The sequence below is a fragment of the Urocampus carinirostris genome, chromosome 6 (assembly GCF_059441175.1).
Source record: "Urocampus carinirostris isolate Australia breed hairy pipefish chromosome 6, RoL_Ucar_1.0, whole genome shotgun sequence".
NCBI lineage: Eukaryota > Metazoa > Chordata > Actinopteri > Syngnathiformes > Syngnathidae > Urocampus > Urocampus carinirostris.
Window position 1 is genome coordinate 43,380,853 of NC_142354.1, and position 17,237 is coordinate 43,398,089.

At 39.4% G+C, this 17,237-nt stretch overlaps 2 protein-coding genes across 3 annotated transcripts; one reads left to right on the forward strand and one right to left on the reverse strand.

The window, feature by feature from the left end:
• Nucleotides 1-1,156: 1,156 nt before the first annotated feature.
• rtf2 (replication termination factor 2) lies at nucleotides 1,157-16,745 on the forward strand. Its single transcript, XM_088339071.1, has 9 exons — nucleotides 1,157-1,324; nucleotides 3,411-3,505; nucleotides 3,762-3,855; nucleotides 3,956-4,095; nucleotides 4,745-4,823; nucleotides 9,746-9,856; nucleotides 11,847-11,898; nucleotides 15,833-15,898; nucleotides 15,984-16,745. The coding sequence occupies exons 1-9, from the start codon at nucleotides 1,256-1,258 to the stop codon at nucleotides 16,163-16,165; spliced, it is 888 nt and encodes a 295-aa protein (XP_088195197.1). The 5' UTR covers nucleotides 1,157-1,255; the 3' UTR covers nucleotides 16,166-16,745.
• Nucleotides 4,602-9,306, reverse strand: gcnt7 (glucosaminyl (N-acetyl) transferase family member 7). Of its 2 annotated transcripts, XM_088339069.1 has the most exons (5): nucleotides 9,147-9,306; nucleotides 7,097-7,352; nucleotides 6,272-7,013; nucleotides 5,468-5,563; nucleotides 4,602-5,176 (listed from the first exon to the last, which is right to left on the reverse strand). In XM_088339069.1, exons 2-5 carry the CDS (start codon nucleotides 7,325-7,327, stop codon nucleotides 4,965-4,967), a joined length of 1,281 nt encoding a protein of 426 aa, XP_088195195.1. In that variant the 5' UTR covers nucleotides 7,328-7,352; nucleotides 9,147-9,306; the 3' UTR covers nucleotides 4,602-4,964. The 2 variants fall into 2 exon arrangements, with proteins under 2 accessions (XP_088195195.1, XP_088195196.1); XM_088339070.1 differs by lacking the exon at nucleotides 5,468-5,563.
• Nucleotides 16,746-17,237: the final 492 nt, after the last annotated feature.

The following is a 17,237-nucleotide window of genomic DNA, read 5'->3' on the forward strand; positions in this document are numbered from 1 at the left end:
CGTAAACCAGGATGGGAAAGCAGACTTGGTTGGGTTCAAAAACGGGTCGTAAGTCGGGACGGAAGAGCAAACGTCGTCGGGATCAAAAACAGGTCATAGCCAGATACGGCGAGATCAGGAACTCACAGGCGGGAGTCAGGGTCAAAAAAGGCTTGCTTTGCAACAACAGAGGTTCGCAGACGGACGGACAAACGGAGGGTGACAGGACTGAGCTTAAAAAGAGACAGGGAGCCAATCAGATAGCCCGCAGCGGCTGGCGCCAAACAAGCGGGCACAGGTGATCCCAAATCAGTAATCATGACAAAAACATTTCCCTTAAGTATATTATATCGAATGTGTATGTAGGGGTGGTTGATTATATTCAAATATATCAACAATTTTTAAAAATGACAACATTTTGGAAAGTGGAGTTTTAATTTAAATATTTTTTGTGGATAAAAATAATTTGTCCGGATATAAAATCTGATTAATTCATCATTCATGGTCCTTTTTGTGTAAAAGTCCAAATATAATATGATCTCTGGTTACGTAGGTACAAAGAGTAAATTTGAGATGATAAGAGTGATTCAGAGCAAAATAACTTCCCTGAATATCTCTGTATCATTTGTAATTGCAACACCCGTTGCCTGGTAATCCTGAAAGGGGGATAGCACATGTGCGGTCCCTTCTCAAGGTTTCTTCATTTTCCTCATGTTGAGGTTTTTGAGTTTTTCCTTGCCCTCATGTTGGTTCCAGATCAGGGGATGGTGTCATAATAATCTGAAATAATAGTCTGTGCAATAACTTGTGCAGCCCTTCGAGACTCCTTGTGATTAAGGGCTATACAAATAAAAATGACTTGACTTGACTTGAACTTTTGTATAATTGGAAATGTCGCTGGAAACAATGTCCTCTACGTTATCAATGACATTTAAAAAAATGTAATCGTCAGTATCAAAATCAGCATATAATAAAAACTAAAGACGCAATTATTATTTTCATGTGAATTATTGTTATTACACCCCTAAAAATACCTGTATGCTATAAAACGAACGATGGATGATTTTCCACAAACAGGTATCATTCATCTTTTAGCCAGTAGATGGCGAGAATGTCTCTTTTTCGTCTAACGTAAAGCCCTCACTATTTAAGCAAAGAACATGACGTATTTCCGCTTTATTCCGGAAGTACCCCGTGCTGTTGTTTTCCCTGAACCATTTTGACGTTAGCCCTCGGTAGTAAAAAGCACAAAAGACATATTCACTCACCTTTAAAAATGGGATGCGATGGAGGAACTATTCCCAAAAGGCACGAATTGGTAAAAGGACCGAAGAAAGTTGAGAAGGTTGGTTACTCGTCATGTTTAACAGTTGTTTACGTCGATATACATGGCTAAATCGACTATGGGTAACTAGCTAACAGCTAACACCAAAAGTTAAACCCTTAATGTTATTCAGGAAACCGTTCTTGTTGCTTGCCTGTTTTCTTAATGTGACATTAAACATGAATAGTGCAACAGAAAATAAAGCCCAAAGTTACCTATTAATATCGTTAGACGTGTTATTAATGATTTCGTTTTGACGCTACTAACGTTTCTTTGACTAGATAGATACTTTATTCATGCCCGCAGGGAAATTCACATTTCCAGCAGCATCCCTGCGCTGAGAACAATACAATAATAAAGCAAAAAGAATACAATATACAAATACCCAATGTAGACGTGCTAATACCCACTGTAGCGTGTTATATAGAGTATCTAGATAGTGCCACACAGAATAAACATTGCAATAAAATACGGTAATATGCAATGTAGGTGGTGTGGCTTAATGTGGGCCTTTACTCCGCTGGGAGGAGTTAAAGAGCCTCGTGGCATAAGGAAGAAAATATCTCTTCAGTCTGTCCGCGGTACAATACATTGACAGCAGTCTGTCGCTGAGCTGCTCTTCTGTCTGGAGATAATGCTGTGTAGTGGATGAGATGAATCGTCCATGATTGACCGCAGCTTTTTCAGTGCCCGTCTCTCAGCTACTGTTGTCAGGCTGTCCAGCTCTGTGCCCACAACAGAGCTCGCTTTCCTCACCAGTTTATTGAGACAAGAGGCATCCTTCTTCATGACGCTGCCTCCCCAACACGCTGCCGCATAGAAGAGGGCGCTTTCCACAACTGTCTCATAGAATATTTTCAGGAGCTTTTTGCAGATGTTGAAGGAGGCCAGCCTTCTGAGGAAGTAAAGTCTGCTTTGACCTTTCCTACATAGAGCTTCTGTGTTTCCAGTCCAGTTTATTGTCCAGCTGCACACCCAGGTACAGTGGAACCTTGGTTTTCGAACGCCTCTCAGTTCGAACAAATCGGTTCTCGACCAAAAATTTCAAGAAATTCTTGCTTCGCTTTTCGTTCAAAAAAATCGGAGTTCGGACGCCGGTACGCTAGGGTGCGTTGCTGTAGATTGCCCCCACCCCTCGTGAAGAACTGTTATGACGTGCGCGCGCATTCTTTTTGCTTTCGCTTTAGATATCGGTGAACGGAGTGTTTTATCCCCTAATTATGCCTCCAAAGAAGGTCGGTGCAAGCAGCAAAGTTGCTACAGGTGAAAAAAGAAGGGTAGTGCGTACAACTATTGCATTTAAGAAAGAAATAATAGCAAAATATGAAGACGGTGTGCGAGTTTCCCTTCTTTCGAGGGAATAGAGCATGGCTTCTGCAGACCTTCACAAAGGTAAGAAATCCTATTCATAATTCTTTTCTTTATCCTTTAACCGCTCACCACTTTTTGTGGAGACCCGGGTGCTAAATGACGTGTAAACGACCTGATTTTTTTTTTAGTTGTACACGTTTATGTTAGCGTAATCTTTCGTACGGAAGATTGCGCTAACGCAAACGTACGATTGGGTTAGCTTCATGTTTACGTTCATGGTAAGCATTCAACGGATTAAAACGATCTTACATTACTTTTAATGGAAAAAACGATTTTCGGTGATCGAACAAATCGGTTTTCGAACAGGGTTCTGGAACGGATTATGGTCGAAAACCGAGGTTCTACTGTATTTATAGGTCTGGACAAATTCTACACATTCTCCTTTGATGGTTACGGGAACCGGGTGAGTTGTTCTCCTGAAGTCCACCACCATCTCCCTGGTCTTGGTGGTGTTCAGGTGCAGGGTGGTTTGCGTCGCTCCATCGGACAAAGTCCTGAATCAATTTCCTGTACTCCTCCTCCTGCCCACTTCTGATACATCCCACGATCGCAGTGTCATCAGCAAACTTTTGCACGTGGCAGGACTCAGAGTTGTACTGAAAGTCCGATGTATACAGAGTGATTAGGAACGGAGAGAGCACGGTCCCCTGCGGAGATCTTGTGCTGCTAACCACAGTGTCTGATGTACAGCCCCCCTGTTTCACACACTATTCAACGTTTGTTTCGAATCTTATAGGTTGACAAAAATGCCGAGTTAGCCGCAAAATGGAAGTATTGTGCACTGAGCCAGGAAGAACTTAGACGTCCAATCGTCTCCTGTGACCTGGGAAGGTCAGTGTTTTTGTTGTGTGTTACTATTAAATTCCGGAATTAAATGTCTAAAAATTAGCTACTCTAATCATACAAAATGTATAATTACCTGTATCTGTGATTTTATATAAGTTTCTGTCATTATCTCCTTCATCTCACTGTCAGTACTCAGATGCATAGAGGGGAAAGCCTTGGGGTTCATGTGATGCTTCTAGCAGCAAAACGGGTAACACATACATATTAAATACAGCTAAAACAGTAATCTAATATTTTGTAGGCTTTACAACAAAGTTGCCATACTTGAGTACCTCCTGGACAAGTCTGCCGAGCGGCCCAACACCGATGCTGTAACACACATCCGCGGAACTAAGGTGTGTATAAACATGAACTAGAATTACTCCTACTAAGAATCATTCCCATCTTCAATCAAGACAAAAACAATTTAATTTCTTTTAATTTCTCCTTTTGTAGGACATAAAAGAGCTCAACTTGACGGATAACCCGGAGTGGAAAGGAGAGAGAAGTAACTCTAAAGGAGACATATATGAGGACATCCATCGTGGAATGTTTATTTGCCCTGTTGTTGGGCTTGAAATGAACGGCAAACACAGGTAACAATACAAGGTTGTGTTGCATTCGTGATGCGTGCATGGTTCAGTTTTAGGGGTGGGCAATATAATGATATTGTATTCATCAGAAAATACAAGTGATTTTGATTTTATAAAATCAACAAGGTTGGTAAGCATTATTACCTCTTTGTTAGTTGCAAGAAAGTGACTAGAGGTCCAAAGTTAATAGTTTTCCATTGCTAGGTGAAGCTCCAGCCGGCTAACAGGTCTGGAAGTCTATATATGGGTTTTTGTACAATATCAGACGTCTGTAATAGCGAAAGGCTTTTTAGCGCACAAGTTGGGTGTAGAGTACTAAACCAAATTAAGCTTTGCATCAAAATCAACAATGACATGGCTTGAGTTTGCTCAACCTAAACAAACAAAAAACAAATCTAATCCACAACAATAACATCTTTGATTTAATATGATCGAAGTACATTAAGCCACCAGCATTTTATAGCAACATATTCACAAAGGTATTGTTCTTGAGTCATTTTATATCAATATGATGCCAATAATGTTGGTAATTATCCCTTTGCCTTTATTATTTGAGATTTAAATCTTCGACGTTGTGTCAAAACGTACTCGTCTTCTGCTGAAATAAAATGTAAACTGAATGCGTGTGTTATTTTTTTACTTTTTTTTACAGGTTCTGTTATCTACGGACATGTGGATGTGTCTTTTCTGACCGAGCCGTCAAGGAAGTGAAGACAGAAATTTGCCACAAGGTCAATGAATTTCATTTTAAATTGTTAAAAATAATCGGTTCAGTAAATTGTCAGCCTATTGCCTGCTTTTTTAAAGCTAGCTTTATTCATCAACCCCTTAGATAGCATCACAGGCAAGGAATTCATACAGCTCTTTAATTGTCATTTACTGTTAGGTTGTGTGGCCAACAGCCATGACGACTCAATTGGAACACTGGCACTGGCCAGCAGCTTGATTCTGTGCCACTGTTCCAGACAGTCCAGAGCTTCGGGCATGTAGTTGTTCTCAAACTTGTTGGCAAACATGCAGTTCTTCTTTATGAGCCATGGCAGGTCTTTTATTCCGTAGATGCAGATTGAGTGCACATAACGACCTAATGAAAAAGAAAAAGCATTTTTGTCTGAAAGGTGGAATGATCATTGTATTAAAGAACCTCGCATTGCCAGGGTCTACTATGATCCACAATAAATAGAACTCTGATCTTAAAGTTCTACTTTTTGAAGCTATCATCTTTGTGTTTTGTTTGTAGCAGTTAGTGAACTTCTAAATAATTGGTTGTGTCATTCGATAAACATTTTTATTTATTATGGTAGTTGGCAAAATACTTTCATCAAGCTAACATAAATAGTAAATCATATTTATAGGAAAAAAACATGTACAGCACCATTGCAGCCATTGTGAGTCTGTCCTTCTTGGTCCTTCCACTTTACAGCATGAGTGTTTCCTTCCCAGCCAGCCTTAATATTGCTGCCTGGTGCCTCTTCAGATCAGAAGAGAGAACAAGGCAGTGTGGATCAGGTTATTGTGTCTTGCCGTGTAAAAGCTGGCCTTGTTTTGAAACAAAGCCCTAGGACTTAGTTGTTGTTGTGTTTTTTTTCCCACCTGCCACCACTGTCAACAATTTGTCTTTATGGTACGACTTCTGTGAATCCAAAGTGATTCAGCACAAGACCAAAATACCTGTTTCGGCTTGAATAGAAAATTGTACTGTATAATCACAGGTCGCACAAGCCAACTAAGAGTTATTAAGCGTCCCCGCTAATATGCAACAAGGAAAGATGCAAAATAAATTGAGTCGTTTAATTGTTTGTTCAAAGGCACATGAGAAGATCTCATAAAATATGTGTTCTTTTAAGACACTTTTTTTAAAATTAAGACTATCCACAAATAAAATGGGATGTTTAGCGTAGTCTCTGTCATACGAAAATGTTTTCGTTCTAAAGAAATCTACCTAAGAGTAAACGGAAGCAGAGGGTCTCAGGTTTAGGTATTTCTTGCGTTGCTTAAACGTTAACAGCTACTGTTCTACAAAAGGCAGTAGTGGTTCCGTCTAAAGTCAAACCTTGGCTTCTTGGATTGGTTTATTGAGTATTGATCTTTTAATCTGATACCGCATCCCAAAATTGTATGCATTTTCTATCATACTCGAAATCCCCATTTTCTTGTATCTAATACATGCTTTGTTTACCTGGGATATGGTTGAGCGTTACCCAGTAGGTTTCATCAGGACTGTATGTGTCTCTGGTCCACTCCAAAAAGTCACGAGCAACAGGGCTCTCAAGAACAAAGTTGACAAAACTTCTTGTGAGTGCATAGTAGGCTGACCCAAAATATAATCGCAGGTTGTGAGGAGGTGGATCTTTATATGCATTCCTTCCAACAAGATCTACATGTGAACCTATGATCTCCCTGTACTGGAGTTTTGTACGTTTGCTTATATGCGGTGGCTGCACAATCCCCGGTGTCATGTTCTTGTCCCGCCACTCTTTGCTCTGCAGGTAGCGCACCATCTCCAAGTTACTCATGAGGGGGAAGTCTTGGCCGCACAGATTAATTACCTTTCTCCAATCGACCTTAGACATGGCCAAATCGGTCATGCAGTTTAAGTCCGCCTTCAGGCGTGAAAAACCACCGTAGGTGACTACCTCATTGTGGCTGGACTGGAAAATGTTTTTAAAGCAGCCTACCAGGTGCTCTATGGCTACACGGTACTTCCTTGTTGCCTTGGCATCCACGTGAATGCAGTAGACATTTTGCGGTGCGTAGATGGCACGCAGTAGCCGTACTAAAAGCTCCAGCTCTTTGTGAACGGTCAAAATGAAGGCCAATGGGTACTCTTCTTCCTCTTTGCTCAGAGGTCTTGTGATGAAGTGAAGGTCCCTTGTCAAATTGGAGCACTGAAGCTTGTTGTTGGTAATGTAGTTTTCAATCTATTGAGAGACACGACATCACAGCATCAAAACGGAAAGCAATGCGCTATTTAAACCACCATAGAAGATATTATCAGCCGTACCTGACAGTCATGTCGATGCCATTCAATCCTTCTACCAGTGGCATTAAGAAAAGTTTGACACTCGGCAGACAAGGGCCGACAATATTTTGATACCGTGGACCTGGGCCACCACGTTGGTATTATTTTCTTCAAGTCAAGAACCCAAAATACTGCAGCGCTTATCACAAGGGATAACAGCAAGCCGCATTTGGCCCGCCTAAGATGGCATAACGTAGACTTCGTTCTTGTCATCCTGGTAGTGTTGCTTCCACCAGAACTGCAGAGACAAAAGTGTAATATGCCTCAAGGGGTTCAGAAGAAGGGCAATTATATAGGTTGATGTTAATTGCTACATTGACCGTATTTACATGCAGGCAATTGCCCTGTCAAACCGAAATTGGGAGCATATTTTTGGGGTGGGGTTCGGTCGCATAATTTTGCTTGGAAACACGAATATTCTCTTATTTGTTTTTTTATGTCACAATAAAACGTCTAGATTACAAATTGCATAAGTGGAATTCTCGTTCATGTAAACACAGTCACAATACTTTGATTTTCATTATGGCCCATGCACATTTCTTTTTTGGGACTTTTTTTAAAATATGGGAGCTTGGTCATTTCATTTACATGAAAGCCTCTTTTCTCTATGGCAAACATGCAGCCAAATAATCTTTTCACCCTCATCGTGTAGATCTCTTCTTAGTGTTGAGGCTGACCTGACATCTGACAAGAGAAATTTCTGTTAATACTGGTAAAGACGAAACATCAACCTTGTTAAGAAGCAGACAAGATGAACATTAATCTGCCACCATGTCGTTTCCTTTAACAAAATAGCTAGGTTTTTTTGAACCGCGAGGAAAAAACATTGAGGCAATGTTTTCATTACCAAAGCTTAGTTCACCAAATGGTGTCACTGGTAGTTCAAGTTAGTAGTTGAAATTAAAATTCTCACAATTGTATTATTCAAGAAAGGATAAGCCCCTGTTCTTCTCATGTACATTGTCAATATAGTAAAGTGCTATTGACCAACACAATATTTGTATGTAGTATAGATATTCTGTAATCAGTGCCACCATGTCTGTCTCTGTGATATTAAAATTAATTTGTTGCATATTTGCTCTCGATCAATTGGCATCAGCCCACATTCGATTTATATCTTAAATAATTAAATCTTGGTTACAATAGAATAATGCCCGAATGCACAGCTCTACTACACCCTTACAAAGGAGAACCTCACATTGATAAAGTTCTTTGTTCGTCATACACTGTTTTGGGTCTCAATTTGCATACTAAGAGTGGGCAGGAGTTTGACATACTCATCACAGAGTTTGCCCTACTAATTTGCAAGACAAACTCTCCTAGCATGAGGCATGACCTGATCCAATCCACAGAAATCAGTGTCAAGTCAAATCCTTGCTAACATGACAACATTGAGATAGAATAGTTAAATTAAAGGAAAATTCACGTTCAATCCATAAACCGTAATCCTCAAATTCATGTTCATTCTCTTTTAAACGCGATTGCAATTTCTTTTTTATTTATTCTAGCAATTTATCTCTTAATTTTGGGCGCCCCCTTCTCCTAAACGCAACGGATAACATTTTTTGGGGACATACAGAACAAGCATTACATTCACGTTTTATGATTAAATTTTCATTTGACAAAATCAGAACGATGGATACATATCCAGCTCGGAGATGAACATATTAGTGTAACACAAAATCTCTCATTTGCTGTTCAAAATATATTTTCAATACACATTGCATGAATATAAAGGAAACTGTTACCTCCAAAGCAAAAGGGCGGTCTCCCCAGGAACAAGACAACTCAATAATAGTACATCCAGGTTCCCAAAAATTTCAAAGAAGCAAAAGACCTTCTTTACATCCGATCAGTTTGTCATTATCAAGAGCGGGATGTTCATGTACTCTCATTACATGAGCTCACACACTTCCCTGCCGCCCCTGAGATCAAGATAATAGTCCCCTCCCTGGTTACCGACAGTTGACACAAGTTTCCACCTTGCACATTCACACATACAGTATCCCTGAGGTTATCATCCCTCACACACCTGCCTACTCACAACTTTCCATTATTATCCACAGATGTATTCCGTTGCCTTTAGCTTCAGTTCGATGCGTGCATACTGGAAAAGGGGTGCCGGCCTTCCCTCTCGGTCTCTGCTTTGGTCGTCCGTGCCATCCGTTTGTGGCTGTCACACTGGCCGCCGATCTGTGGCCCACGGAGTTTGTTTGGCGCTTGCTAATTTCCTGGGATGATCCCTCCTGTGTCGCACAAAGCACATGGCAACAGCTCACGCCTACTGGGTCTGTACTGCTGCAAGACAATAGAAAGCATTCCTACCCTCCAGTTACTCTGATCTTTCATATTTGTGTTGGACTCTGCACTGGTCTTGTCTTATGAGCCAGACTGCATTCTACCATATCAGCTCATCCAATTTTGTCTTTCCTGGGCCTGCCTTTGTTATGTTGTATCTATTAGTTTTGTCAGAACATAAAAAACTGGTGGAGGATTACCTGACCAGGGCTGCTAGAAGTTTTTATTCAAGGCTTTAGTTTTATTTAAAACATTCTACAGGATCAATGGCTTTAGGGGTTTTGACTGTCTGATTGGGTAATCATTATATGTGCTTCTTTTCTTTTTTTTTAGTGTGGAGACCCTTTTCAGATTTCTGACCTAGTGGTTCTCAACGGAACAAAGGAGGAAGTGGAAGCGCTCAGGGAGAAAATGGAGGAGAGAAGAGCAAAGGCCAAAACAAAGGTTATTTTATTACTCAATCGCAAAAAGTCATAATTGTAGTTAAATGGTAATGGCTTCAGTCATTTTTTTACTAAAATCATTGGTGCACAAAAGCTGAGTTGTTTTTGTTTTTATCTTTGTGCCATCATTAAACATGTTATTTTTACTATTTTTTTTACTAATCATTCTTTCCAACATTTGTTTATGTTTTAAATTGTTAATTTGTTACTAAATTTTTGAACAATATTAGTTGGACGTAACATGATTGGAACATATGATTTAGCAATTTCTACCTGTGGTGTTAGTGGGTACTTGAGCAAGCTTATGGCAAATATGTTTGAGTTTCAAATTTGCTGTCCTCTGTCTCCTTATGGACATCATTAGTGCAGTTTGTCTGTGAAGGAAGTATGGAGTTTTAACTTTTCGGTCAATTGTGGCGATAATCAGTGAGATTTCTTACATTAGGCAACTATTCTGAAGTAAGCAGCTGCTTTAGGAGGTGAGATTGCACCGGGCTCTTCTTTTTGCTGAAACTTCTCTAAGTATTCAAATAACAGAACAGGTGAATGATAAGTCTTTGTAAAATACTTAGGTGCTGAAATTACTTTTCCTTATTTTGTTAATAGAATTAAAACAGACATGTTTTTAAATTTTGTTTGTCAAATGACATTGTTTTTTTAAATTACTACTATCATTAGATTAATTTGATCTCAATCACGGTTCACGGATCTCTTAACCACTAGTGTCGTCGGGGCACCACTTCCTGTGGTGTGTCTTGGGCAAGTACAGCCAATATAGAAATATAAAACACATTTTTTTTTAGAAGAATAAAATCCCCAAATATTTCGTTTATAGTTACTATCGCTTCCGTGTGAAAAATGTGTCTCCTAAATGTGTTTTTTTTAGGATGGTAATAAAATATTGTTTTTCCCCCGAAAATCAATTTAATTTTTTTGATAATTTTTACGTCGTTAAATAATTTGATGGCAGTTTTGATAATAATGAACCAAAAACAAATTTCAGAGTTGCGTTTTCTTTGCTAGATGACATCATTTAACCACAACACTGATGGTAAATTTCCTTTTCACTCACCTTCATCGAGGTGGTTCGCAGCCTAATGCTATGCCATAGCGAGCGAATTCAAGGATACTTTGCTTCCTTGTCCCTTGCACCTATGAATCTCACTCCAGAGCTCAAAGTTTGCTACTGGATCCTGGCCTTGAACCGAGGAGGCGCTCGGAGCACATGACTGCTTTGAATTGATTAGGTCTGTGTCTGGTGGAACATGTGCCTAGAACACATTAAATGATTTTTGCTGTTTTTCTACAACAGTTGCCCTATCAAATGTCCTGACTGTGTCGCTGACCATACATAGTACGTAGTATCTCTACAAATCTGAAACCAATACCCATTGCACAGGTAGTTTTGCCAAAAGCCAACTTCAGCAACGCTTAATGTTGGCCGCTCTCTTTTCAGAAAGTTAAAAAAGACTAATCAAATCATATACTGGAGTCACTTTTTTACCCGCAGTTTCAACCGCCATGTATCCCAGTTGCAAAATGTGTGTGCGTTCAAAGTCACGATGAGCGGTCATATTTGGATGGATACTTTTTTGTGCGTCAATAGGATGATAACACCTAAAATATGGCAATATGTGAAAGTGAAAAATAAATACATAAATGAATATGACTTGCGTTGTGTAGAAACGTGCAAGATAAATGAGAACTTCCACTTTGTACTTGTAACTGTAAGTTGTGAAAGTTGAAAGTATATCACGTGACAAATAAGGTACAGGAGATGCACGATGGGTGTAGTGTTGTTTGGTGGCTTTATGGCAGGAAGCGTATTACCATGAGGTATTTTAATCTACGGTGCTGTATGCCTTTATGCACACTGCATGGCAATTTATGACCATAATGGGTATTATTCCCTTTGTGTCTGCAAAATCTTTGCAACTTGAGGGCTACTTGTATTAACGATTGTAATGTTGTTGTTTTTTTTTATTTTTTAGAAATCGAAGAAAAGCAAAGCTGTAACTGTGTCCACCCCATCAGAAGCCAAAGGTTTGTGCAACGCACGCAACTGCCCTACGTTTTGTTTTTTAAAAAGACAATATCCAACAACCTAAATTCTCCCGTGTTACTCCCCACTGAACATTGTTTAATCTACATACGACTATATATTTTTAATGTTTTTTTTTTTATAGCAATGTATTCAATTGCCTTTTCAACAAATAAATTCAGAACTAATTACACTCTTGAGACAACCATGGTCCAGATTGGTCACGTTTGTTTCAATGCACACACTTGTTACAATAGCAAGCAACAACGACAAACGACATAATAGAGAAAATCTAGAGTTTAAAGGTAAAGAGACTCGTGTCTGAGATCAGAAGCTCCTCCCCTGCTTTACTGGTGTGGTTTCCTGCTTGGCTATACACCTGCTGTTTATTTGTTCAGCCCCTACCACAAAGTGAGTTTCAGTGAAATGAATGTGTGGTGTTTTCTTTTCCTGAACATGTAGCTCTTTTGTTTTTAGCAGGGTTTGATACTGTGAAGTTTTTCATTTGGGATTCCTCAACTTCAACATTTGTTTAATTCACAACATTTGTATTACTTCCACTCTAGTGTAACTGAAATAATTGACCATAAATGCTTCATCAAGGTTTTCAAATTCAGTACATGTTGACGTCCAATCAATCGGAGCATTTGTCAATGGTTACTTTTTGTGATGGGTGTGTTTATCGGATCCATAGGGATTCTTACCTGAAATTGCTGCTCTCAAGTTGGAGCAGAAATTATCATATTACAAAACTCAAATTGTTGGTTCGTCTGGTTATTTTTATGATGCTAATGTGCTGGGCAGCACGTCAGCGCAGTGGTTGGCGCGTGTGCGGGACAGTTCTGAGGTCATAGGATCAAACCTTCCTGTGTTGAGTGTGCATGTTCTACTCGTGCTTGCATGGGTTTCCGCCGGGCGCTCTGGTATCCTCCCACATTCCAAACACATGCATGTCAGGTTAATTGGCCGGTCCAAATTGTCCCTAGGTGTAAATGAGCAAATGAGTTGTCTGTCTCTGTGTGCCCTGCGACTGGTAGCCAGTTCGGGGTGTCCCCTGCCCACTGCCCGAAGATAGCTGGGATGGATGACCCTATTGAGGATAAGCGGTGCAGATAATGTATTGGTGTGTAATGAATCAGGAAAGTCGATCCACCATAGAACAGATCATTTTTTGGGGATCTCCTTAAAACAAAGTTAAGTCAATTTAGATATTTGAAATCAACTTGAACTGGTAAAATCAGTTATCTTATACCTAGCCACTCCTTTGCACATCTGTTCTCCTCTGCACTATCGTACTCCAGTGTTATTGTTATTGTATAATGACTTGTTTACCTGACTGCCCATTTTGCACATCTGGTTAGCTGCTCCTCTTGCACTCTTTGCACTACTGTATAATACTATACATAGCTATAAATAATTTAGCATATTATTAGTACTTCAATACTCTAACTCAGTACAACATTTATTTTTATATCTGTACATTCAAGAAAACTGTGCGGGTCAGATGTATCGACATTTCGTTCTGTATACACGTGTACAAGAATGACAATAAAGTATATCTGAATCTGAATAAAATGTTATTACAAAGACTAGATTCATATTAGTGAACAACAATGACGTCATGAGATAGTTATGCAAATCACATATAAACAAGGCCAAAGCCTGTTCCGAATGAAATCCTTGAACATGCTTGAATTTTAATGTTGTTTTCAACAATTGAAAAGTGCTTAAATTTCTGACGAAGTGCTTGTAAATGCTTGAAATTGTTGCCATGTTTCTCAACAAGTCTGCCTGGTGGCTTTGCTTTGCCATTGCATTTTTCCTCCCTCGTGATTAACAGCAGCTGGCATTAGTTTGTGTAGCATTCTCCTATGAAGCACATATGCCCCCTGCAGGTTGCACCCAATATGAGAGGTGCATGCTAGACCAAAACAGGACACTATGAAATGTGTATTAGTGTAAGGAGTACTTATCAATTATGGACATTTACTACGGTCCATGTAAAAGATGTAGGTAGTGTTTCCCAGTGGTAAATTATAAGAAGAAGAACTTACTGCAACTGAAAATATAAGCTATTAATGTCATTTTCACCCAAGTCCTATCGTATTTTACAGACTGAGTTGCAATTTTTCTCTTAGTTTGGCCTGGGTTGCGACTTCTACTCCAGTGAGACTTATCTGTAAAAAAACTTAACACATAATTATGTCCTGTGCCGAAAAAATGCACCCCTTTTCTTACTAATTGGGACCTCAACGTTTGGAAGATAAGGCATCATTTGGCTAAAAGGGATTTCTATACAAGGTGCTTTATTTTTCTATTAAATTTCCCCCCGAAATTAGATGTTTGCAGATGCACACATTTTTGTGACATTTGCTGTGTAGAATTTTACACTGGGGGACTTTTTTTTGCCACAACACCGGTAACTTATTAAAACAACTGAGCAAAAAAGCACTGAAAATAAAATCACATTCCCCAGATTACAAGCTGCAAAGAGTGAAATATGTTACCGATAAGCAGTGAGTTTGGAGCTAGAAAGAAAGCTGTAAGAGACTGGCGAAAAGCAGAGGTGACAATGAATCTGACGTGAGCGACATACAAGCGGAAAGAAGAAACAAACAACGGAAATATTTCTTGATAAATGCACACGCAAGATTAAAAATTGCACATGTAAATGGCAAGTATATTTGTGGTTCTTCAAAATGGACGATTTACACACAATTTTAATGTTACCATAGAAATTGGAAAATTGGCTTTGAAAATCCCTAAAGTGCTTTAATTTGGCCATAAAAAAGGTGTATGAACCCTGATTTTAACATGCTATAATGTGAACACTGTAAAGACGATCTTAGTCTCGGGATAACTCGGCCACTGCTGTTGTCTTTTCACTCTCAATTTTGGTCATAATTATTTTAATAAAAGTCGGCAAAACACCGTGGTTACATGCGGCTGCATTCCTTTGTTCTACATTATCACTCTATGTGAAAATTGCACAATTGCTCTAGACCAGGGGGTCTTCAACTTGGTGCCCGTTAGAACCAGGGTGACCCCTAAGGAGAGTTGAGGTGCCCGCGGACTTGTTCTGAAAATAACTCGCCAATGCTGGGTCATTGTGATTATCTTTTATTTTTTTCTATTTGTTGTACTGAGTCTATTTAACCATTCTTCCAATAATTAACCTGGTGATAACATAGTAACAACAAATTGTTCTTTTAGAAATTCAAATAATTTCCAGTTCATGGACTTTATGGACAAAACAATTGTTAAAGTATTGATCATCATTTTTAAACAATTGAGAGTAGAATGAGAATTAAACAAAATGTAATTGTTCATCTTTTTATTGTTTTATTTACAGGAAATACAACAAACTTAATTCCAATGTATGGGTTTTATAAAGCAAATGACCACAAAATGCATTTTTTAGCCAGCTATCTGGCTACCTTTTGAGCTTCGGAGCCAGCTATTTAGCAAGCTATCTAGCGTTCTTTTTACATTTTTTTTTGCATGCTAACTAGCTGAAATTCTACCTTTTTTGCTAGTTGTCAAGCTAAATGTTTGACTTCTTTCTATCTAGCAACTTAGCTTTTTTTCAGCTTTTTATATGGCTTTTTACTCTTAGCTTGCTATTGAGATCCCATTAGTTTTTTTACCTGATTACATATCTAGCTAACTATCAAGCTAACTGTTTAGCAAGCCATCTAGCTAAGTTAATATTTTAGAAATTTACATCAAACTGGGTGCCCTCCGTGCTAATTAGTGACACAATTTAGCCGTCGGCTTGAAAAAGGTTGAAGACCCCTGCTCTAGACGTTGTATTATTATTTTTTCAAGTGATCCTCGACTCACGTGTGTTCAGAACCCTAAACATTTGTGATGATCTATTGCATCCCCACCAATATATCAGAAACCTAATATTTCCTCGTGATCAACTTTTTGCAGGCGACACTAAAGTTGAGGAACAACAAAATGGCTCACATGAAAATGGTGGCAAAAGCAGCCAATTAGGTATGTAAACGTATTTCTTTGTGTTTTCTTTGAACGAAAATCTTTATTCTCTGTCACTTTATCTTTCTGTGCTCATCTCCATTAGAAGATCCTCGCCCCTCAAGCTCCAACGGTACCGGGCCATCGATGGCCGCACCCAAGCGATCGATCCAAGAAATGGAGGAGAAGTCGGAGGCCTTCAAATCAATCTTCACCACCCACAGTTCAGCCAAGCGTACCAAAGATCAAACCTCCAATTGGGTTACCCACACACCGTACCACTTCTAGCTCTCACACATGCACGACTTCCCTCAACGTGGGCGCGTTGCTCGGCAACTTCCTGTGTTTTCTCCATGCGTTGAAGACGCTTTAATGGCTCCCCGGGCTGCACACACACTCATCCCTTTTTTTTTCTTACCAGACCCTTGGAGACCATCTTCAGAAGTGTTAACAAGGTTGACCTGTTCATGCCCTATGTTAAGTCATTTTTCCTGTTGCAATGTACCCGTATCATGTACTTGCGATGTTCACTAACCCTACTTTGCGGGTGTTTGGAGCTTAAAATGTGGAAAGTAGAAAAGATTTATTTGCAAACGTGCGTATCCGCTTTTAATTTTGTACTTGCCATTCAGCCGCTAGGATTGGACTGAAAATGAGATCACACATGCTATGGTCATCTTGTGAACCTAATTCAGGGGGAAAAAGGAGAGCCATGATTGGTTGTTACAAGAATCATGAATTGGTGATATTATTTTTAAGTTTGGAATGCTTGATAGGAAGGCCCCCAGGCTTGCTTGGTTCGGATAGTAAACAGGGGTGCCTTGAATTATTGTAATCACAAGTATAAGTCAATAAATATGCAATTTGATTTGTTGGAGCTTTATTTCCGTTGCATTTAGGAAGTGTCTGAAATAACGTCTGCCCGGACGCCCGGGGCGTGCATCTTTTACATCGGGCGTACAACTTGCAAAACGTCTCTGCTGTTTTTTTTTTTGTTTTTTTTTTTCAGATCAAACGTTTGCTTTATTCCAATTTTAAATTCTTTGTTGGGTTTGGGAATTTCGGTTCGTTTGGCAATTTGCATAGTCGGCAGCCAATCAGAGGCCTGCATCAAATAACTTCTTGCTTCCGGACTTTCCCAAGCGTTATAAGGTCGGGCATTTGCATATGATTTTTCAAAGTAGACGCACAGAGAATACAAGAAAAATGGATGAGTGGTTAGAAAGAAGCCAAAACCTCTGCCCCAGAAGAAGCTAACAAAATGTATGACGCTACAAAACATAAACGTACATTAAGAGGATGGTGGAAAAGAGTTCACGTGGCTTGTAGCAGATGATGCAACGCAAACATTGCATGAATG